Raw genomic sequence first — 25,414 nt, forward strand, 5'->3', positions numbered from 1 at the left:
ATAGATAATAACGTCATGTTTATGCATAGAGCATCGTTTCTGTGTAAGAATGTTTAGTATATTTATACCGCTCAAGTTGAGCTGGCATTATGCGCTGTCGGCAGTGTCTGGTCATCACGTGACTCGGTTCGGATTAGATAAACGCCAGCCGATTACAACTAGTTCACAGAATGTCAGGGCGCTCTGTGAGTGTCAGATCAGTGTGGCAGGGTCACGACACGCTGGTAACGCGTCAATCTACAACACCGTTCAATTCTAAACTCCATGGACCGGTCGTAATGTTTCAGGAATTTAAAAATATTTGCCTTTTTTTTGTTCTGTACATCAGGCGCGATAGACTAACATCTAGTCTCTGAAATGAACATATTTCACAGAAAATACAGTTCATAATAAAAAAAATAATTTAATGAAAAGGAGCCCTGAGAGTTTCTTCATCTTCATTTTCAGAAACTGGGGAAATCTTGACTTGCCACATTTTCTGGACTTGCTTTGGATATAATTTGTTTTCTTGGATATATTTGTTTCAGGGTCTGTATTAGACTAACGTTTAGTCCCTGGATATATATAAGTTTGATAGTGACAAATACATGTAAACCCATTTAAATTGAAAAGGAGTACCAGTGAGTTGGGAGATTCTAGAACCTGAGAAAATGTAGACATCATCTAGAGCTTGAACATTGCAGGGAGGGCAAGGCATTAAGGGAAATAATGTGGTTCAGGGACTGTGAGACAGACTACTACAGGCACGAGGGTGAGCTGGTACAGAGAGATTCTGATAATTGAGGGCTGTGGTGAGGTGAAATTAGGTTTAACGTCGTGCTTGAGAATATTTCGCTCATATGACGACGTGCATGTGTGTGTATGTGTATGTGCGGCTGCTTGTACTAGCCCAGACTTAAGCTGGTTTTATAGTGCTAGTGTGCTTCATGCGGGTAGTGGGTAGGGAGTAGGGTGTTTTTTTGTTGTTCCTATTTTGGTTTTTTCCCTTTTTGTATTTTGAGCGAAGGTAGATGGTGATAGGCCTTGTTCGTGTTTGGGGATGAGGGAGGTGTCTGTCTGTGTATTTTTATGGGTGGGTAGATGGGATGGCGGGTGTAGGGGTTGGGGTTAAGGGTGGGCGGGGAAGGTGTGTGTAAACGGGGTGGGCGGAGATGTGTGTGTGTGTGTGTGTTGGACTGATTTGGGTTGTAGTGGTAGTGAGGTAGATTCTGGGGTTCTCACGGGCCGTCTCGTGTGTGTATTCCTCCGCGTACCAGGTCACACCACAGGCCCCAGGTCACAGGTCACAGGCCGTTAAAACAAAATAATCCCCACTTTGGCTATTATTTTTATAAATAATTCCTTCAACCTTATACCTGAACAAAACAAAACACCCATCTCACACAATACTGAAAACAAAACACCCATCTCACACAATACTGAAAACAAAACACCCATCTCACACAATACTGAAAACAAAACACCCATCTCACACAATACTGAAAACAAAATCTTATGCACGCACACAGGACGGAAGTATCCATCTCACACAAAGGCGCCTCGATTAGGGCCACCATGGTCCGTTCCCCAAATCGATCTTAGAGCTGTAATAGACGGGTCCCCTCTAACGTCAAAACGGCAAAACGGCAAAGACGAGAGCTAGTGGCCGGGGCTTATCGGCCTGGCTAGCTATTCTCGAAACGTTCGTAGCCCTACGAACTTCTTAAGCCCATTCTTAACACATTGGCTACGATGAAAGTTAAGAATTCTTAGGGCTACGAACGTTTCGAGAATAAGGCCCCAGGGCTGGATCGGTCTATTGTCGCAAGTCTAAGAGTTGTGCTCGACGTAACGTAAAGAATGAGTTGTGTAACGAAGCCCTGAAGCCCTGAGGGGCGGTGGGGTAGCCAAATGGTTAAAGCGTTGGCTCGTCACGCCGAAGACCCGAGTTCGAATCCCCACATGGGTACAATGTGTGAAGCCCATTTCTGGTGTCCCCGCCGTGATATTGCTGGAATATTGCTAAAAGCGGCGTAAAACCAAACTCAGTCAGTCAGTCTGAAGCTCTGAAGCTTTTCCTGAAGTGTAGTGGTGAACGACGAGTCGAACAATGGCTGTGTTCTTACTTCCTTGCAGTAAAATATCAATAAACTGCATCTCCAACACTTTGACAACGCATGTTATCTGTCTTGGAGCTGCTCAGCCATGTGTCAGATACACCTGTATTTATATGCATAATTATCACGGTACGCTTCATGATCAAGTATTGACTGAGGTTTAACGTGCGGCTCAACATATATTGCTCTTACATAACATGCGAGAGCCCGGGTCCCAGCTTAAACTCGTCTGGACGTGATTCAGATTTTTGGCCATCCTCGATAATCTCCAGGGTATACGTTACGATCACTCTCCACTATATATAGTGTATACCCTGGAAATTATCGAGGATGATTTTTGGCTAACCCACTGAGTGACTGAGCGAGTTTAATTTATGCCACTTTTAGCAATATCCCAGCAGTATCACGACGGGGGACACCAGAAATAAGCTTCACATTGTACCCATGTGGGGAATCGAAACCGGGTCTTCGGCGCGACGAGCGAGGGCTTTAACTGCTAGGCTACCCCACCGGCCCGGCTAACCCGAGATAGGCAGTTTAACATACCCCGCTCAGACACAAAAATACTTCTATGTTATATTCCCTTCGTTTCGAGCCGAGACAGGGTGACAACAAACATCCCCTTTAACATTTTTTTGGTTAGATGCACCCGAAATTCGAACACGGACGCTCTGCCCATTAGACAACCGAGGCGGTTGGTAGCCAAGTGGTTGAAGCGTTCGCTCGTCACGACGAAGAACCAAGTTTGATTCCCAACATGTGTGAAGCCCATTTCTCGTGTCCTTCGCTGTGATATTGCTGGAATATTGCTAAAAGCGGCGTTAAACTAAACTCACTCACTCATCAAAGAGGTAAGCATCTCAGACTTCGGGCTTTCCCCCACTTCTTGTTCCCTCCTCACAACATAATATAAAACCTGATCCCAGGTCGTTGACCACCCGACTAGTCTGATATATAAAGAGACGCAATCCGTAGTAAGAGGGAGGGGCGGGGGGACTAATATGGCCTGGCTGTCGGGTTTTATCAAATCTATTTGGTTGACCTACATTCTTGTTGTTCATACGGTGACATATTATACTGTGTGTGTGAGAGCGAAGTATATAGGTCAACCATCCATGACCCCCCACCCCCCACCCCACCGAGCATCTCCCCCTTCCAACCTCATCCTCCCTCGAGGCCCTCTGTCGTGTAATTTAGGACTGTCAACATGTTCATTACAACGGACCCTATGACAGTCATCTGTATGTGTTTTGTACGAGAAACGGGGGCGGTTGGGTAGTCTAATGGTTAAAGCGTCCGCTCGTCACGCCGAAGACCCGGGTTCCATTCCCTACATGGGTACAATGTGTGAAGCCCATTTCTGGTGTCTCCCGCCGTGATATTGCTGGAATATTGCTAAAAGCGTCGTAAAACCCAACTCACTCACTCACTGCATGAGAAACGCAGGGGCGGAAAAAATATGTTTCAAGAATGATTCATTCCTTTTTAATAAAAGAATATACGTCAGACCCTTATATTCCCTCCGGACTTTGAAATGGGCTCGTGGAGGTTTGAATAAACTGACGCAAGAAAGAAAGTACACATCTCATCATTAAAGCATTAATTCGCTCGTCACGCCAAAGATCCGGGTTCGATTCTCCACATGGGTACAATGTGTGAAGCCAATTTCTGGTCTCCCCGCCGTACTATTGTTGAAATATTGCTGGAATATTGCTAAAAGCGCGTAAACATAAGTGAACACACTCACTCACTCACTGGAGTAAACAAAATTTACAACGAACACGCTTATGACAAACTGATAGATATAAGTACAGTGAGTGAGTTGGGTTTTACGCCGCTTTTAGCAATATTCCAGCAATAACACGACGGGGGACACCAGAAATGAGCTTCACACATTGTATCCAATGGAAAATCGAACCCGGGTCTTCGGCGCTAACGCTTTCAGCACTAGGCTACCCAACCGCTCCTCTTGCTTTGAACTACGGATATAACGAACTGTGTTTAGTGGTCCTTTGAGTTCGTTATAACCGTGGGTTACTGTACTAATGATTCAGTCACGGTGTCAGTTCGTGTGCGGTGCAGTCTGTGTGACCTGGTCATGAAACTGTAAACATATATATAGGTCAGTCTGTTCTAAGGATTGGGTTACATCTAATCGCACATGTCTGAGGGCTATTGGCCATATAGGTGTATATTTCATCATCGTGCAGCTAAACATGTCGTGTCGGTATATTGCAACACTGGTGTTGGTATTTCTAGCGCTGGGGCAACCCGTGAAGATCCGGGTTAGAATGTATCTTCAGTAATCCATGCTTGTCGTAAGAGGCGACTAGCGGGATCGGGTGGTAAATAGAGAATACTACACGAGGTCTCATTACATACGAATTATACGAAACGAGTGTCCTTCCTATGGTATAACATAGGAAGGTCACGAGGTCGTATAACGTAAGGAAGGTCACGAGGTGGTTTTATTACCCACGTCTTACATGCATTAAATTGACAAAATAGCGTATTTCTGTTAATATTTTGGTTTCAAACCGAAACCGGTTTCATAAAGAGGTTGCGGAAGAGTTTTGTACTGTAGTACAATATTTGCATGACGTCACACTGTAATGACGTCACTGCCCTGGTAACCGACGTCACGATTCATGTCAGTTGTCATCGCCTCGTACAGCCCCCTACATTAAACTACCCCGTAGCACCCCGTTTCTTGGTTTGCAGTTGCTTCATTCGGCTAACAGCACTGGTGGAAACATTGCGTTTACGTTTTTCGACGGATATAATGTCTCAGTTCGACTCACAATTAAACAGCGACACGGCAACGTTCGCAATGTTTACATTCCCACAATGCATTTAAGTTGTAGAATGAATGGATTCACGTGTTTGTTATGAATGAAAAAATAGTTACGTCAGAATATGACCTAATTCAGAGGTCATCGGTTATCCAATCAAATCGTTAGAATCTCAGGTCAAGTCGTTACGACACAGGTCAACGTGATACGACACTCGTGTGACGTACGAGATTAGTATGCAACTACCCATACGTTGACCACGTGGGTAATAAAGCTATTTATCATCCAAAACTGTGTTCGACAGGAGATATCGCTTGTGTGAGATCAAACGATATCTCCTTGGAGATATCGTTTTGACAGTAGATTTTGTACAATGCCCTGACAATGCTATGACGTCATGTACTTGATGACGTCACAATGCTATGACATCGCTGCACTGCAAGTGTAATGGCAGTACCATGTTCAGAGATGTACATTTTTCATTGAAAATTAATGAAGAGTGATTTTGGATGATTAATAGAATCTCACCCTCGTGTCTTCTGATATCAAATATATCAACACTCGTTGATAAAGTACAAATATCCTCGGCAAGCCTCGGATATTTGTAACTTTATCAACTCGTGTTGATATAATTGATATCAGAAGACACTTGGGTGAGATTCTCTATATAGCTGAAATATTGATGAGTGCGGTGTTAAACAACAAACCAACCAACCAATCTAGCGCTGGTATCTTTGGATGTTTGTCTCGAGTATTTACACAGTGGACTCACTCTAAACCGACACCCCTCTAATCCGACATCCCTCTAAACCGACATTTTTCACCGGTCCCGAGCGATGTCGGTTTAGAGGGAGCCCAGTGCATATCAAAGAAAAACTGCGTATATCTGGTCCAAGTGAAGATACAGCTTACTTTGGTCTTCAGCAACCCATGCGGAGTGCGGGTGATTGAGTTTATTTTTTCGACGCTTTTAACAATATTCCAGCAATATTGCGGCAGGGGACACCAGAAATGAGCTTCACACATTGTACCCATGTGGAGAATCGAACCCGGATCTTTTGCGTGGCGAGCGAATGCTTTAATGACTAGATCTGTACTTTCTTTCGTGCGTCAGTTTATTCAAACCTCCACGAGCCCATTGCAACGTCCGGAGGGAATACATAAAGGTCTGAGGTATGTTCTTTTATTAAAAAGGAACGAATCATTCCACACTGGACGTATTGAAACAAATAGTTTCCCCGCCCCTTCGTTACTCGTGCAGTGAGTAGGTTGGGTTTTACGACGCTTTTAGCAATATTCCAGCAACATCACGGCGGGAGACCACAGAAATTGACTTCACACTTTGTACCTCTGTGGGGAATCGAACCCGGGTCTTTGGCGTGACGAGCGATCGCTTTAACCACTAGGCTACCCCACTACTCGATTGGGTGAAGACCAGCATCACTATGGGCGAGTCTGACCAACATGAAAAAACACACAGTGATATAATTATTTTGTTTGTTGTTTCACGACCGGGAGAGGTTGGGTTGAACCGGGAATGGGCTTCATACATTGTACATAAGTGAGGACTACAACCCCGGTCTTTTCGCGTGACAAGGGATCACTTTCAACACGATGCTACCATACCGCCTGTTGTGTGGAAAACGCGCCCCTTGAATTGACGACAGTGTTATTTCTTCTTTTTTTTATGATAATGATAGCTTTCGAATGATAAGTATGTTTACTCATCTCTTTCATAGATCTGAGTGAATAGGTCTGTTACCAATCTTCACCTTGACTCACTACAACGTTCGTTTAATGTAGCTTTCATTACAGGTCCAGCCATATTTCCGCCTCAATTGCCTGCCCAGAGTGCGTAGGTACGGGTTCGATTACCGACGTCGTTAAATGGTGGTACTTATTGGTACCCTGCCATGGTTTCTCAGTTAAATACAGCACTATGTTAAAGTATGTGTTTTACGATCACCTTAGCGCTAAGACTGTCGAAAGTCTATGTTAAGGTATGGTAGTTACGATCACCATAGCGCTACGACTGTCGTAAGTTCATGTTAAGGTATGGTAGTTACGATCACCATAGCGCTACGACTGTCGTAAGTTTATGTTAAGGTATGGGAGTTACGATCACCATAGCGCTACGACTGTCGTAAGTCTATGTTAAGGTATGGGAGTTACGATCACCATAGCGCTACGACTGTCGTAAGTCTATGTTAAGGTATGGGAGTTACGATCACCATAGCGCTACGACTGTCGTAAGTCTATGTTTAAGTATGGGAATTACCATCACCTCAGCGCTACGACTGCAGTAAGCCTATGTTAAGGTATGGGAGTTACGATCACCATAGCGCTACGACTGTCGTAAGTCTATGTTAAGGTATGGGAGTTACGATCACCATAGCGCTACGACTGTCGGAAGTCTATGTTAAGGTATGGGAGTTACGATCACCATAGCGCTACGACTGTCGGAAGTCTATGTTAAGGTATGGGAGTTACGGGTAAGATCGCTTTCTACAACTGGGCCTAGATTTTCGAAGCTGTCTTAACGCTAAGATAGTCGTAAGTGCTATACATTAACGTTAACTTACGACTATCTTAGCGGTAAGAGAGCTTCGAAAATCTAGGCCCTGACCTTGAAACATTGTGAAGAAATTGATGGGTCCTTAGCGGTTGATTACAATGAGTGACACGTCTCTCTCACACACCCAAGAGAATAAATAAAATTAGAAATCCAAATCAAGTCTACAAGCAGCTGGCAAGGCCAGATAACCTCAACTCACCTGATCTTGACATTGTGTCTCCTGACTTTGACATTGAGGTCCAAGAAGAATTCCATATTCTTTGAAGATATACAGTTTTAGATAAGACAACTTCATTTCTGTAGGACCAGCTGTCACTCTTTCAACCACAATTTTTCTTTGACGAGTTTAGAATTGGTTTTCAGCAGCCCATGCTTGCCGTAAGAGGCGACACACTGTGGCTCGCTGACTTGGATGACACATGTCATCGTTCTCGCACTGCGTGCATCGATGTTCATGATGCAATCACTGGATTGTCTGGCTCAGATCATGATCGCCAATAGCCAGAATATTGGTGAATGCAGCGTTTTATAAACAAACTATCGGTTACCTATACGTTAACGTCAGACAACCGAAGATAAGAATTATTAACATACACTTACCTACACGCATTACAATAAGTGAGTGAGTTTAGTTTTACGCCACACTCAGCAATATTCCAGCTATATGGCGGCGGTCTGTAAATAATCGCATCTGGACCAGACAATCCAGTGATCAACACAGAAAGCATGTAAATTGAGCATCGATCTGCGCAATTGGGAACCGATGACTTGTGTCAACCAAGTCAGCGAGCCTGACCACCCGATCCCGTTAGTCGCCTGTTACGACAAGCATGGGTTACTGAAGATCAATATTCTAACCCGGACCTTCACGGGTTACAATAAGTAGAGCCAATGATACAAGTTTATAATGCCATGAAAACGTGGTCCATAATTTTCTCAGCAGGAGCGAGGCATCATATGCAGAATCTATGAAAGATGCTTTATGTACTCAAACTAAGAGACAGTATTGAGTGACTTAGTGAGATGGGTTTTACGCAGCTTTTAGCAATATTCCAGCAATACCACAGCGGGGGACTCTAGAAATGGGCTTCACACATTGTATCAACGTGGGGTATCGAACCCGGGTCTTCGGCGTTACGGGCGGACGCTTTAACCACCAGGCTACCCCACCGCCCCCATGGTTGTAAGATGTCACAAACGAGGTGGTCCAGAGACACATAAAGACTAAACAATGTCTTCAAAGAGACAAAACACATCAGGAATAACACATTTGATTTGCATCATTAAAGATAAAAATCCCCGGTCCTGTTTAAACAACAACAACAACAAAAACACACCGTGTATCTTTTCAAAATCACACATTCATGTTTTTAAAATAACAACCAAAAACGCTTACCTGTTGCGGTCAAATTTCGCGTATTTTTTCCACTCATTCCTGTCGCTCTTATATGCACTCATGAGGCTTTTGACGTAGTCAATATTGACTTTGTCAGACTGAAATATGTCACGAAGCCTTGTAATCAAATCTTCAAAGTTCTCAGGTGGAATCACCTTGTCAGGACAACAGTCCATGTTTTCAACTTGTTGAGTTTCCATGTTATAAAGGCGTCAGCGACGCACACCACTGTTAAACAATCGCGGTATAAACTGTGACGAACTTCACAGCCACGTGTTGACTCCGTGCACGGTGTCTCCCGAATACGCCTAAAGATCACTCCGGGAGCTATTTAGCCTAGGCCAGTCCGAGGCTGGCGCTTTCTGGGACGTGTCAATTCCGTTCGAGCGACATGTTTCAAGGTTATGTTTTCGGAGTGTTTTACAACAAAATCAATTGGTAGTGTTGTATTTTCATGTGTTTGAACGGTTGAACGGGTACTGTTTTGGAAATGTGTTCGTTAAGATTGGAGTTTGTGTTTTTAGGCGTGAATACGTCGGGTTTCACGGCATTACGCTTCAAAAAGCTCTGTCTCGAGAAATAGACTATTAACGTGTGCATGTAAAGGCGTTTATTCATGCGTGAATATTCTGTTGTTGTTGAAAGTGAACCGAAAGTGCAGGACGAGTGCACGCAGTCGTCATCACCGACAAAACAGACAAACACAGCGTGGAAAAACATACAAAACAAACCAGCTACGGAGCAATCTGACCTGGTATGATGCAATTTGGTCGCGTCTGTTTTTTTATTCAGGACACAAAGAGTTATGCCCCTTTCCATATACGGTAACCGTGTCCGACTCGCTCAACATGTCCCTAATTGCAATGGGCAGTGAGTTAGCCTGGTGGGTAAAGCGTTCGCTCGTCACGCCGAAGACCCGGGTTCGATTCCCCACATGGGTACAATGTGTGAAGCCCATTTCTGGTGTTACCCACCGCGATATTGCTGTAAATTTGCTAAAAGCGGCTTCACACATTGTACCCATTTGGAAAATCGAACCCGGGTCTTCGGCGTGAAGAGCAAACACTTTAACCACTCGGCTACCCCACCGCCCCGTGTGTCGCTCAGCTTCGTCGAGGGGGTATGTTTAAGCCAATGGTATAAGGCTGGTGTCGTAAACGAGTATGTTATCAGTTACTTGCACGCTTGCTGACGGGGACTTAAGGTGATATTTAGCCCTGATAAATGATCTATATGCTTATCTGATTTTCTGTTGCTCTGTCAGGGGTTATGTAGTGGCAGTGTATTCGTTTAACGTGTACTAGGGTACCAGCTGTTTTTCGATAAATATTTTAAGTGCATCCAACAGCGCGCATTGGCAGAATTTTGTTCACGTTCAACTCTTCACTGTGAAGGAGGATGAGCGGCTCGGGAGTTCCCTCTACTGCTAATGCGTAGTAGTATTGAGTTCGTTGGATATTCAGCGATCATGTGGTGTTTGATTTTTGTTTCAGACTGGAGTTTTTTCAAAACAAGCATTTTTGTCAGTGAAACCAGGAGGTTTTTTTTAAACAATCACGACCCACGACTCACAAATTCATGTGAGTGAGTGAGTGAGTGAATGAGTGAGCGAGGTTAGTTTTATAGTTAGCAATATTCCAGCTATATGGTGGCGGTCTGTAAATAATCGAGTCTGGACCAGACAATCCAGTGACCAACACACAAAGCATGTACAGTGAAGAGATAATTGTGGGCAAAAGCAATATTTGGGGTAGGAATGTGGCATTTGTAGAATACAAAAAAACCCAAAACAAACCAATTATCGAGCCGTGGAAGCCGTGCCAAATAACACTTATCAGAGGGGTACACAAAGTCCGCAGTCTAGACTACCAGCTGTCCGACTTCCATTTTGTGGAAGCCGCGGTGGCTGAGCGGTCTAGGCGTCTGACTTTGTGTGCTGGCGATTAGGTGCCTGACTCTGAGGGTGTGGGTTCGAATCCCGGATGGGACTCAACCCAAAAAGTACTAGAATCTGTACTTTACTAAGAAAGTGTAATCCCAAATATAACATACGTTACATTAAACTAATTATCGCAGAAATTAATGAGGTTTAAGACAAAAATGATAAAAGCAATACGTCCTACAAAAAACAAAATAACTGATACTGATACTGACAAATCCCCCACCCTGCCCCTTCAACACCCCCTTCAACACCCTTACCACACATCCCAAATCCCCCGAAGGTCTGTTTAATCATGCCGGCAAGTTAGGGGCGTTAGAAGAATAAAGGGCTTTCTCAATTTCAAAGCCATGGATTACGTGTCACAGGTGTAATTACTGCCTTATGTAACTACATCCTACTCTCATTATCATTAGCGTCTATAACTTACAGGAAATTATGTTTGAAGTGTACGCCAAAATATAGTGTCGAAAGAAATACTGACTATACTGACCCGCCCTCCCCCACTCCTATACCCTCCACCTCAAACCCCGCCCCGACCCCATCCCCCTCCTAACCACCAGTCTCCACCCTCAAGATCTTTTCTAATCAATCAATCAATCTAATCAATCAATCAATCAACATTACAATCCGTTTGATTTCACAAACACAAACACAAAATCTCATAAATACAGCATTTTTGGACACCCGAATAAAACAGTTGTTTAACAAACGATCATTATTTTGTTGTCACTTTTCGCTATTTCTTACGAGGGGGGGCCACTTGCTGGTAGAACAGCCATGTGTGCGAGTGGTTATGGCCCGGGAAAGCGAAATCTGGTCTAAACCTCCTCAATTTAGGTTTCGCTTTCGCGGGAACGGTCAAGCTAAAGTTAACACTGAATTTCGCGTTCCCGGGACTCTCAATACACAAGAAAAACAAAGAAGTGTGAGTCGTCGTCTGATACCGTAGTCGTGGTAGAAATTTAATAAATAAATAACAATAGACAGACTGTTCACCGATAAGTCACATGGATGGATCATGTGGAGGTGGAATTGAAAATATCGTGCATAGACAACTTACATCGTTAAGCATTCATTGACGTTATTTACGTTACCGCAATGTAATTTACGTTACTTATATATATCGGGCGATAACAACCTAAAACTACTTTCACTTGTCAAAGTTTGATTCACATTTGATATTTCGGCAATACCAGACAGCAAAACACAAAGATTTCGGGAAACTTTCCAAATTTCCAAATATGGCGGTAACGTAAATTATCGTAACGTAAATTAGTTCTGGTAATGAATAATGTTATGGCAAGATGAATAAATGCAGAATGCTTGGTTGGGGCACATGTATAACAGATCGCCGGGCCCCAAATGTACAGTGATGAAGACTATTACTGGGATGCTAGATTTTGAGTTATGTTTTTAGATATCGAGAATAGATGAACAGGCCAATCAAGAAAAATTATCTTGTGGGTCTGTGCGATGATTTACCACAAGAAAAGATGGAAACAAACACAACGTAACGTAAATTACTCTGACTCTACCGACAGAATGTAAACGTGGGTTTGGGGTTTCGGTTGGTGAACCATTGACATGCTACCATGGGCGAATTAACCCATATGTATGTTGGTTCTTTCATGACACTAAATATAACAAAACTTCCGTTGGATAAAATTTTGCAGCAAACTTAAATGCAAAGAATACGCACTACCGACATAGCAAACATGCCACCATAGAACCAAATGCTTGCTTCTGACGCAGTCTTAATGAAGGTTGATACTTATTGTCAATTTAGTGTTATTTAGAATACCTGCTCAGATACACCTAGATTAAATATCAAAATTTAAAAGCACCGACAGCCAAAATGTCGGCGACAGCAATTGTCCCAGTTAACTGAGAATTAGTGAGATCTGCTCGAACAACCGTCTTTGCACGATACTTCTTTTCTCGGAGGGTTTTCCTACACCGATGCTTAAACTTGTCATAGATCAAGTGCTGAAACTTGAAACAGCTGAAACTTCATCTCAGCTAAGAGGCTAACAGATCGAGTATTGGGGTCGCGCGCTAATCTGAAGTTCGGTAATCCGATGTTTTCATAGCAATTCGCTTTCACGGCACTTCTAGCACAACTTTGGTTTTCGCTTTACCGGGAATAGGGAATATTGAAATTTCTCTTTCCCGGGCCTACACCGTGCGAGTTCCACATGTGAAATTGAAATTTCCCCACACACGCTTGTTGATTACCTGGCTGTTTCACAAGCATTTCCACAGTGACAAGAAGCAGAATCTTTCATGTTGAAACGATACAGATAATAATTTAGTTGACTAGTCATACATCTCAACTTTGTGTGTATATTAAATTTCTTCTTTGATTGGCATTCTAGAAGTAGGGTAGATGAAGAATGAGGATTATTTTTATGGATATACAGCTTCTTTATTCTATATAGGCGACGTTTCGACATAGACTCTAATGTCGTTGTCAAGCAAGTCCCCAACGTCGCTTTAACTTCAACTGATTTGTGACCTGGGCTCAAGGCTGAAGACCACACACCACCACCTGAGATTGTTCATCAAAATCAACATAAGTATGGAAAACAGATCACGCGTTTTTGTGATGTAAATGAAGACAAACCTTTTAACGCTGTCACTAAAACAACAAGCCTCTGTACATTACTGATGTTCTACATGAATCGAAGACAACAGATGACTGCACATGTGGTTTCAAAGAAAACTGGAATGATCCAATGCGCATGAAAAGAAATAACGAAACTGTATCATGTTAAAATAAAAAACCCAAACTTTTTTAGGTACGTGCACTTCTATCGTGTAAGCCGACCTCGACACAGAGGTGAGGTGAGGTGAAATTGGGTTTAACGTCGTGCTTGAGAATATTTCGCCCATATGACGACGTGCATGTATGTGTATGTGTGGCTGCTTGTACTAGCCCAGACTGAAGCTGGTTTTATAGTGCTAGCCCACTGAGATACCATAGCGCAGTGAAGCATGAATATCCCACTCAGACACATTATACTGACTCCGAGCCGACCAGTCCTTGTTGTACCCATTTATGCCGAGCGCCAGGCAGGGACCAACAAGTACCATATTTTAACGTCTTTTGGTATGACGCGGTCGGGGATCAAACCCGCGACCTTCCGCTCTCCGTGCGGACGCTCTAACCACTACACCACGGAGGCGGTCTCTCGACACAGAGGGGCATGCCAGAACGCAGACTTCCCCAAACCCCACCTACCCCTACCAAATCCCCCACCCCCACCCCACTCGTATACTTTTATACAGACCTTCGACCTGCTACAACACATGCTATGCCATTTTTGCAATGATTGGCATATAAACGCAACTTTTGTTGTGAATTATTAAGCTCTGAGATGCAATTATATATCATCTAAGTATATGGGCGTTGCTGTAGTTTAATGTTGTAATAGTTAGTGAGTGAGTGGGTTCGGAGGGATGCGTAGAAGGATATCCTGAAAAGCATGTTTACTCGTAAAGTAGGACAATAGTTTTATGCCGCTTTTAGCAATATTCCAGCAACATCACGGCGGGAGACACCAGAAATGGGCTTCACACATTGTACCCATGTGGGGAATCGAACCCGGGTCTCCGGCGTGACGAGCGAACGCTTTAACCACAAGGCTACCCCACTGCCCTACTGTTGTAATAGCGTCTGGAAGTCTAGGATGTGGCAGATCTTTTAACATACGAGGGTCGATCAAAAGGTGCGTAGCCTAACTATATTCTCGATGTCCAATGTTTGAAAAGCTTCCATTTTATTTAAACATAAAAATAACTGCATTTGTATCGTTTTCTTGGTGATTCTACATTCTTTTTGATCGCCCCTCGTATCTTATAATATACAGCGGATATTACCTTAATGTATAACATCAGTAAAACACAATGATAATCAGGGGCGCATACAGCTTTCTGAGAAGGGGTGGGCGGTGGTGGGTGAGGGTGCACACTTCATTTTCACCCGATTTCACGAGTTTCAGTGGTCATTCAATAAACTGTCAGGACAAAGGGGGTGGGGGGATTGTGTGTTTTTATATACATTGTACATGTATATGCATGGATTTGCACCCGTCGATGGATATAAGGTGCTTTAGAAATAAAATAATATTTTATTCATTGTTATTATTATTATTATTATTATTATTTTCACACTACGACTACACAGACGTGCCCAACACACAGCTCGGCGGAGAGAGGTGTACACGTCACCAACAGCTCCTCTCAAGACCAGCAACGTTAACGTCATCTACTTGTGACCCACGTACACAAGTCCACGAGTCACAACAACTTGCATTCGATATGTAATCAAAACTGGCCTCCTGGAACATCTGCATCGCAACAAAAGCACAGATGTGGAAACAAGGTCGATATTGACCTATAAACTGACCACTGCCATTCAAACGAAGGTGTGTATGTGAACCTTGGTCATGTTCCACCACGTCAGCCATTGTCTCCAAAGAGTCCAGCACCGAAAACAGCGTTAATCTGGCCCCAAAGTCCGGATCCTTGACCATACAATTTAATGACTGGTCAGCGGGATTAATGTTTCCGTTTGTAAAGAATGCTTTTCTTGGGGGTTTGTTTACAGATCATGCTAATGCACTCAGCTACTTCTTTTTCAGGCTGAACACTTGAGAAACGTCCCCAGGAAGCCATGTTTGACGTGGGCGACGTAATGGAGGAGGGGTTCATGGTCGGTGACCTGGTTGAAAGTTTGTTGACGCGATGGTGTGGATGCAAAACATCATTTCAGTGAGTGTGTGAGTTTAGTTTTACGCCGCTTTTAGCAATATACCAGCAATATCATGGCGAGGTCATCAGAAATGGCTTTGTACACATGTAGGGAATCGAACCCGGGTCTTTGGCGTGACGACCGACCGCTTTAACCAATAGGCTACCCCACCGCACCATAATAGTAATAGAAATTGTACGACAATTAGATTGTACGTTGTTTAACGCCGCACTCAGCAATATTTGAGCTATATTGGGGCGGTCTGTCAACAGTTGAGTCTGAACAAGGCAATCCACTGAGCAACAGCATGAGCATCGATCAACGCATTGACAGCACAGGGTGTCTGTCTAGGAATGTGAAAATTGTCTTCGAATAATTTGACCAGACCGTGTTGTAGCTACTAGTGGAACTACTATCAAGTCAAGAAATACCAGCGCTGTTAGAGTTAGTTATACAATAAATATCTCTCACTCTCACTCTCACTCACACACACGGACGGAAGCCGAGGAAAGAAACTACGTATAACTTAAGTACGTGTAAGTCTTATTTACCGAAAACTTAAGAGAGAACGACAGTGTGTGTGTGTGTGTGTGTGTGTGTGTGTGTGTGTGTGTGTGTGTGTGTGTGTGTGTGTGTGTGTGTGTGTGTGTGTGTGTGTGTGTGTGTGTGTGTGTGTGTGTGTGTGTGCACTCAAAGAACTGTGCTAGCGCTTAGAAAGCTTACCAAAAATACTTCTTGACTTTTTTTACTTTAAACTTACTATTATTTTATTGAAACCATTCTTAACTCTTAATTAAAATTAAGCTTAATAGTGACAAGTGACAAGTGACAAGTTTATTCTGTGATACACAACTACCAATGGGCAGCTTAGACATCATACCTTTGAGATTAATTCAAATTTTGTTGCTATTTTTGTCTTCGTGGAGAGTGTACAATATTACAAAAGTGGCAGGGTCATGTCGTGAAAATTATTGTTCTTACATCAGTCTAAATTTTGTTATTATTGCACGAGTGAGTGAGTGAGCTAAAGATACAGAATGTAGTTATTTCAGTTCTCAATGAAATATCATTCTTTCTACTTTCTTTTGTTCCATAGGCATGTACGTTTGTTTCAGTGTTGTATGATGAAAATAATAATAACCAAACAGGGCCTAGATTTTTGAAGCTCTCTTAGCGCTAAGATAGTCGTAAGTGCCATACATTAACATTAACCTACGACTATCTTAGCGCTAAGATAGCTTCGAAAATTTAGACCCAGCACTTTAAAAACATTACATTATTAAAAACATTTACCTATTGATTACGAAATTCCCTATAGCCTGGCCTTTATTTTGAATACTCACAAAGCTATCATTACCAAATGTGGATTTTATCAAAACTTGAATAATATTGTCAAAATATATAGAAGAAAAACACACAAAGGGTCAAGGACACTTTGCTCACTCACTCACTTACTCGGTGGTGGAGAACGTTCTACGTTTTCCATTTGTATAAAATAAGTTATGGTAACCTCTAGACGTATTTGAAACGTGATGAGATACAAGTCTCCACTCCTTTCCTTTCACAACTGTATCTAGGCCAAGGAGCCGGCTTTGTATGATAGGACAGTGACGAAATTCTTCCGTCCCTAACTAAACGCCCCAGTGTCGTCCGTCATTGAAGCGGCAGTTTGAAGCACTGATCTTGACAGTGTTGTATACTTGTTTAACTCGTTACAGCTTTGTAGGTTATATTATACTATGTTACAGCTCATCGTTCATCTTTATACTATGTTACAGCTCATCGTTCATCTTTATACTCTGTTACAGCTCATCGTTCAACTTGATACTCTGTTACAGCTCATCGTTCAACTTGATACTCTGTTACAGCTCATCGTTCAACCTTATACTCTGTTACAGCTTATCGTTCAACCTTATACTATGTTACAGCTCACCATTTAACATGATACTATGTTACAGCTCTTTGTTCAACTTGATTCTATGTTACAGTTCATCGTTCAACATGATACTCTGTTACAGCTCAGCAACACGGCGCACAAAACAATAGGCTGGTTTCGTTCGTATGGAGTTATGGTCGTATGGAGTTATAATTATAAAACATCTTAAGCTCTTAGCTTGATGTTACAGTTGGTCAGCTTGACATTATTGCATAGTGAATAATCCTTCTGCTATGTTACAGCTCACCGTTCAGCTTTATACCACGTTACAGTTCATTGTTCAGCTTGACACTATGTTACAGCTCATCGTTCAACTTGATACTTTGTTACAGCTCATCGTTCAACATGACAATACGTTACAGCTTGATACTATGTCGTCAATCTTGAAATCTTTGAAGTAAATGACATCTTATACTATGTTACAGCTCACTATTCAGCTTGAGACAATATTACAGCTCATCGTTCAACTTGATTCTATGTTACAGTTCATCGTTCATATTGACTGGTTGTCACAGATCAACGTTCAACATGACATTATGTCACAGCTTGATGCTATGTCGTCAATCTTGTAAACAATCTGATGTAAATGACATCATATCCCCAAATGGAACGGCACTGTTGCTTCTCAACACTCAAAGACTTCTTTCACACAGTTATATTTTCACACATTTGTTTCCAGTCAAAGCTTACTTTTTACAAACCATATAGACAAGAGGAATGAACTAAATTTACAACAATTAAATTTAACAACAATTCTTTCAATTAATCTATGTTTCGCGAGTTCTAATGCGTAGTTGCTGTGTCCACCTTAGTTTAAAGAGCCGCCCGTGAAGATCCGGGTTAGAATTGATCTTCAGCAACCCATGATTGTCGTAAGAGGCGACTAACGGGATCAGGTGGTCAGGCCCGCTGACTTGGTTGACACATGTCATCGTATCTCAATTGCGTAGATCGATGCTCGTGCTGTTGATCACTGGATTGTGGGGTCCAGACTCGATTATTTACAGACCGCGGCCATATAGCTGGAATATTGCTGAGTGTGATGTTAAACATCAAAGAAACAAAATGAAAGGGCCCCGTTCCACAAATCGATCATAGACGAACTCCAAACGGGCGGTTGGGTAGCCTATTGGTTAATGCGTTCGCTCGTCACGCCGAAGACCCGGGTTCGATTCCTCACATGGGTACAATGTGTGATGACCATGTCTTGTCTCCCCCGCCGTGTTACTACAGAAGCATTGCTAAAAACGGCCTAAAACTAATCTCACTCACTCACACCTAATATTGGCTTACGACAAACAGTTCTGAGATAGCACACTGGAACGAGCCCCAGCCGGTGCTAAATTCAATCGGATATGGGCATATTCACCTACATCAATTTCTAAACCGTCGACATTTTAAAAACCCTTTGATTACTGCTGTTTGAAACAGTTCACTGAACCGACGTGTTTGATATGCTAAGCTCCAGGGGATTCAGATGCAGTGACGATGTACTGTGACAACAGCTACCGTGAGATTTCATTATAAATGTTGATTGAAAATGCTAAACATGTCCTCAAGGCTGACAAATAATAAAGCACCTGTTTGCTCATTCTGATTGTTCTATAGTGCATGTTTAAAAGTCGTAAAAAATCGTCACTGGTTGGTTACACAGCATGACATCATTAGCAGTAAATATTATATTTTTTACTCGTTCTCGTGACTATAATGAATAAACTTATTATAAACTTCGCACGAATCTTGTTTTCATGGGATTGAGGGTAACAGTGTGAGTGGCTTTGACGTCGGCGTAGACGTCTGACGATCACGTCTCAGATGTACGTATTCGTCTTTACATACCAAACCCGTGCAGATCCGGAGTAGAATTGATCTTCAGTAACCCATGCTTGTCGTAAGAGGCAACTAACGGGATCGGGTGGTCAGGCTCGCTGACTTGGTTATTACGGGCCCCATCTCCAAATATGTTATATCGCCGTACTTGAAGTTTGACACCGCCAAACGTGTGTGGATTTTTGTTGCTGGTTTTGTTTGTTGCTGTTGTGTCGGGTATTTCTGCTGAAAATATGCGTTTACGGAAAAGGGCGAGATTTGCCGATTATGGGTGCTTCTCACCACCTGCAGTGAGGTACTCTGGAAGCTATTTTCACCGAGGTTGGGAAGGGGGTGGGGTCGGTGTATGTGTGAATGCGTGCGTGCGTGCGTGCGTGCGTGCGTGTGTGCGTGTGTGCGTGCGTAACTCCAGCTATATGAAGACAGCATGTAACTTATCGCATCTGGGACCAGACAACCAGGTGATTGATATTTGGAGCGACGACCTACGCCATCTTGGCACGTGGCACACCAAATATCGAGTCACCGAGTCTGACCACCTTACCAGTTTAACAAAGGCTACTAGAGACCAGTTCTAACACTGAATCCCAAAAGGTTAATTATAATAATCAGGAATCAGGAAATATACACAATTTATACAATTTGCATCAATTTCTTTATTCAGAATGTTGAGACAGACACAAGACACCCAATGCCCGAGTGAGTCAGTGAGTTAAAATTTACAGTCACACCAGAACTGAATATTTTAGCCATATTGTGACTAAAACAGCCCAATGCCCAAGACGAAGCCTGTTTAAAAGAACGTTATCGCTGTCATTGTTTCGATAAGTACATTACTGACGATACCTATAGTCTGTTTGCAGTGAAAACGTACCGATGAATTTCACTTTAAACAAAAAAGTAAATCAAGTTAAGTGAAGTTAAGATTGCGAATCCTCATAATTTTACCTTGCCAAATGAACATTTAAATCTCAGAATTTTTTTCAACTTAGGATAAAAGTTGTTTAACAAACGATCATAGTTTCAAATCGCTATTATTGGTTTGTCTTACAAGGGGGTGAGCGCAGTAGATGGAACAGTGAAACAAAAGCACGTGCAGTAGGTGATGAGCGTTAACTTAAACCAACACTAATTGTTCTCGATGTTTCATTTAAAGTGCATACCCCCTTGTAAGACAAACCAATAATAGCGATTTGAAACTATGATCGTTTGTTAAACAACTTTTATCCTAAGTTGAATAAAATTCTGAGATTTGAATGTTCAATTGGCAAGGTAAAATTCATCGGTACGTTTTCACTGCAAACAGACTATAATCCTGTAGAAGAAGGTGCCATTGAGGGTATCCTCTTCTGACTCATTGGAGTTCTTATACATCATACCCGTGAAGATCCGGGTTAGAATATTGATCTTCAGTAACCATGCTTGTCGTAAGAGGCGACTAATGGGATCGGGTGGTCAGGCTCGTTGACTGGGTTGATTATATCCCAAGAGTGTAGATCGATGTATAAATCACTGGATTGCCTGGTCCATAGTCGATCATAAACCAGGAATGTCGACGGCGTTAAACAAAACAAAAAGGACAAACAACCAATTAAATCACGACGTGCATTTCATGTGGGTCAGAGTGACGCTAGTTTTCCTCCACTTCGTGTTGAAAACACATGCATGTTGGATAGGATCCCAATTGTGTAGATCGATGCTCATGCTGTTGATCACTGGATTGTCTGATCCAGACTCGAGTATTTACAGACCGCCGTCATATAGCTGGAATATTGCTGGGTGCGGCGTAAAACTAAACTCACTCACTCTTATACATCTTGTGTTAATTTATCGGCATTTTTACTACAGTACATTTATAGAGCCACTAGTATCCACCTCAAACATGATCAGTGGCGCTAAGGACAAACTATGCGTAAAGTGCAGACATTACTGCCCCGATCAAAGCTGCCTGTGAGGCACTAGGCGTTTAACAGTCTTCTTATCCCACTGGGTACCCATTCACTGCTGGGCGAGTAAATTTTGAACAAACTCCCCTATTTCCCTAGGGTGAGAGCACATGTGCCACGTGTGCTTCGTTGCTGGGTAGGACTGTAGTCCTAGAAACACTCAGGAGTCTGTGACACACGGTCACCCATCCAAGCACTCTCCGCGCCCAACGTTGCGCGTTCAACTGATTTGTGACCTGCGCTTAATGCACAGGACCACACAACACCACAGATGCTTCCATGCAGTCCAACAGTAGCGGGTACATGAGTGAGTGAGTTTGGTTTACGCCGTACTCAGCAAAGTTCCAGGAATATGACGGCAGTTTGTAAATAATCGAGTCTTGACCAGACACTCAAGTGATCAACAGCATGAGCATTGATCTCTGCAACTGGGATACGATGACATGTGTCAACCAAGTCAGCGAACCTGACCACTCGATCCCGTTAGTCGCCTCTTGAAGATCAATTCTAACCCGGATCTTCACTGTGTTACACTGCATTGCAGAAATGAGTGATGGATATACATAATCCTGTTTTACAACGGTTCTTACAAATACCCAAATACACGAAAGACAATTTCGACCCTCAGTTTAAACATGACGTTTTTAAATATGCAATTGGGAAAATTCCGTTTATTTTACGTGTGCTTCGTTTACTGACAATTTGCGCTCTCGGTGGTGCAGGGCGCAAATCTTTCTCAGAGAAGACATCCTTACCTCGCTGTCGGGTCAATCGCTTAGACCTGGACCACATTTGCCACGGGCGTCGTACGATAAAGTAGTCAACGATTTTTCGTACGACATTTTAGGCATCGTGGGTGACCGGAGCTACGACGTTTGTGTTCACATTGTCTACGGGCATCGTGCGATTTCCTTGGGGACAGGCAGAGGCAAACCTGCACGGGGGCTGCACAGAAATCGTACGGAGAGGGTACGGAGATCGTGCGTTTTCCGTACGGTCTCCGCAGCTACCTCACGGACATCGTGCGGAGCCCGTGCGGCGTCCGTGCGGAGGCTGAGCGGAGATCGGTGTACCATGTACATCTTGTTGTCTTGGACCTCTCTCATGAACTGAGACAAATGACAGAACTTGTAGGGATTGCTTATGTATATACTCATGGTAAAATGATTGGGACATCGCAAGGTTGCCACACGGCCATCATGCGGCTCCCGTGGGATGACTGCACAATGTGCGTGCGATTTCACGGGCACCGTACGGAGGCCGCACGCACGGTGATCGTGCGGTAGCCATGCGATGGCCGTGCGGATATCCCACGATCCTACGATCGCCGTACGATGTCTTGGATCACCGTGTGGTGCCCGTGCAGTGCTCGTGCGATGCCACCTACGGGCTACGGGCTTACGATTATTTTCAATTTGTCAAACTTCGCTGTTTGACAAAATCGTAGAGGCTATGGCCCCCGTAGAATCGTGCGATAATCGTACGGACACCGCCTTCGGAAACGGAAGTAAGCCGCATACGGAAATGGAGCTACAGAAGGTCCATGGTTCGAATCCCATGACGGTGAACTGTTGTGGTCGCCAATTAATGGCAATATTCTTGTCGACCATTCTATCGATTTCCGTACGACTAACACGCCTTACAGTCCACGTGCTGTTTCTATGGCCTTATACATACCTCTTAAGAACAAAGAAACGCATGAGTGATTTTGAGAATATTGACCTAAGGTTTTCCGCCAGCTTCAGTGCCCACCACCCTTTGGAATGAAACATAACATGCTGCCGAAAACAGAAAGGCATGCGGTACACTATTTACATATCATTGTTGCATCCCCGCTTACTGCCAACAGGGTGTCATGGATAAAATATAAACCTCACTGAAGCTAAATCACACTTTCAACCACTTGTTTGTAGAAGTTCAGTCAATTCTAGCAACCACTGGTTTGTAATAGCTCAATCTGTGTATCAACCAACTAATTTGTCGAAGTTCTATTTGGAGTGGCTTAGTCATACTATCAACCGCTGGTTTGTAATTCTATCGATCACAGTGTGAACTACTTGTTGTGTTTCCGCTCATTCCGGGGTCTGCACAGAGACAATGAACGGTGTTTTTTAGCACATTTTACTAACGCTTCTTTCAACAAAAATGAAGCGTTCTTATAATATTAACAATTTCATCACAAACATAGGATGCTGTGGTAGGTAAGCTTAATAGCTTAAGACATATTTACATGTTGGGGGAAGTCGCAATGCCTCTCTGCAATTATGGTACTAACTACTATTGTATATTCTGAGGGAAGAGGCAGAAAGGGTTCTATTCCAGTATAGACTATCATGGATAGAAAAGCTGGATAAACATCAATGCGAAGATATGCACACTAATCACTGTTAATTCACATGTAAAGAGGTTTTAGTGGACAATTCTTATTGAATACAACTAGCATTTGTACCAGAAGTCATTGGACTATGTATACATTCATGATGACATAAGAAACGCAGCCTACTATCTAAATAGCCCATTTTGTGGTATTTCATCAATTCTGTGTTTGAATCCCAAACAGTCTCACTGCTCACTGTGCCTTGACGTTTGCTGTAATGTATGAATGCATCTGATATTTTTTCCCAACTAGTTGAACTGTACCAGCATATATACGTGGGATTTTGGTGCTCTATGACAACTGGTCCGCACTCTCCAAACCATCTGTAAAGAGACATTTTCGGCCTTTTTGTCCATATTTCGTACGCCCTGGTTTGAACTCCAAACAGGCCCCCTTTATGTCAAGGTCAGCCTAAAATTCAAAATACAAACTTTATCACTGGATACAGTATGGTATTAGCATTGTGACGTCATAGCTGTAAACCATTATGACGCCATACCTCTAGCGGTATTACACTAGTGTAATATTGCCGTAAAAGTATTACACTGATGTGTCCTACACGGGCGAGTAATAAAATGATAACGCTATTTTTTAGGACATTATCATTTGCAAAAGCCTGAAGTCTTTCATTAACAGTTGAAAAGACAGAGGGCTTCTGCAAGTGATAATGCCCTGACAAATAGCGTTACCGTTATTATAGCTAAACTGGATATAATTTATAATAAAATTAAAACAAACAACGGTATCAGTTTTGAAGCATTTACTGCTAACAACAAACAACGGAGGTAATTGACACACTTTTTACAAACATGGACACGTCATAGAACAAAACAGATTAGGTCACTACTGAGAGTGACGACATTCGACCTTAACATTTGCCCATACTACAAGTGGCCATTTGTTTCAATGCTCAACAACGCTAGAGTTCCAGTCGATGTTTTCATTGCTGCATGTTGTAATATATGGTACAACTGATAAGGTTGGCACCGGCACGAAAGTGCATAATGGCACAGGTACATGTGACGAAAGTAAATGTGGGGCCACAAATAGCCCTCCTCTGCCGGGGATGTGAGTAAGAAATATCGTCAATATTGAACCCAAGTTCAATCGAGCCGTAAGTGATTTGAACATCAAGTGCTGACGTCACCTAACAACGGGCATGTTAATGGCCCGTCGTCAAGCGATTTGGGGGCATTATCAAGTTACAAGTTGCTCATTTCTGATGACATGCGGGCGTTTTAATGAAAATTCTATCCATTTTTCTTTTAACAAAATTTAAGAAATGTCAACAAGACTTAGGTTTTGTATTTCTTTGAGTATTTAACCAAGCCTTTTCTGACAACGCATATTCATACTTGGGTAGAAGAGTGAACACTCTGGACACACTGAGTAGAAACTTCAAAATAAACTGTGATACCAAACCAAAGACATTGAAATAAAATTGGTCAGCTCAAATGTCACTGAACCTAACGATGTCTCTTATCTTCCGGGGCGGTGGGGTAGCATAATGGTTAAAGCGTTCGCTCGTCACGCCGAAGACCCAGGTTCGATTCCTCACATGGGTACAATGTGTGAAGCCCATTTCTGGTGTCCCCCGCCGTGAAATTGCTGGAATATTGCTAAAAGCGGCGTAAAATTAAACTCACGCACTCCCTTATCTTCCAGCAGGGGAAACGGAAGGTTCTCTTGTTCGGCAAGGAGATCAAGGCCCATGTCCACCTGGAGTCGAACTGGTCAATTGTCTCGTTGACCCATGCTCGCAGGCCACTTT

General features: G+C 42.9%; 1 protein-coding gene across 1 annotated transcript in view; it reads right to left on the reverse strand.

The window, feature by feature from the left end:
- LOC124283877 (cysteine dioxygenase type 1-like) overlaps nucleotides 1-9,202 on the reverse strand; it is a 40,541-nt gene extending 31,339 nt beyond the window's left edge. Inside the window, exon 1 of the mRNA XM_046719904.1 lies at nucleotides 8,860-9,202. Coding sequence (XP_046575860.1) covers nucleotides 8,860-9,059 — 200 coding nt within the window. The 5' untranslated portion in view covers nucleotides 9,060-9,202. The remainder of the gene's footprint in view (nucleotides 1-8,859) is intronic.
- Between the last annotated feature and the right edge of the window lie 16,212 nt (nucleotides 9,203-25,414).

This window comes from Haliotis rubra, unplaced genomic scaffold (genome assembly GCF_003918875.1).
Source record: "Haliotis rubra isolate DU_JTF1 unplaced genomic scaffold, ASM391887v1 Scf324, whole genome shotgun sequence".
NCBI classification, from domain to species: domain Eukaryota; kingdom Metazoa; phylum Mollusca; class Gastropoda; order Lepetellida; family Haliotidae; genus Haliotis; species Haliotis rubra.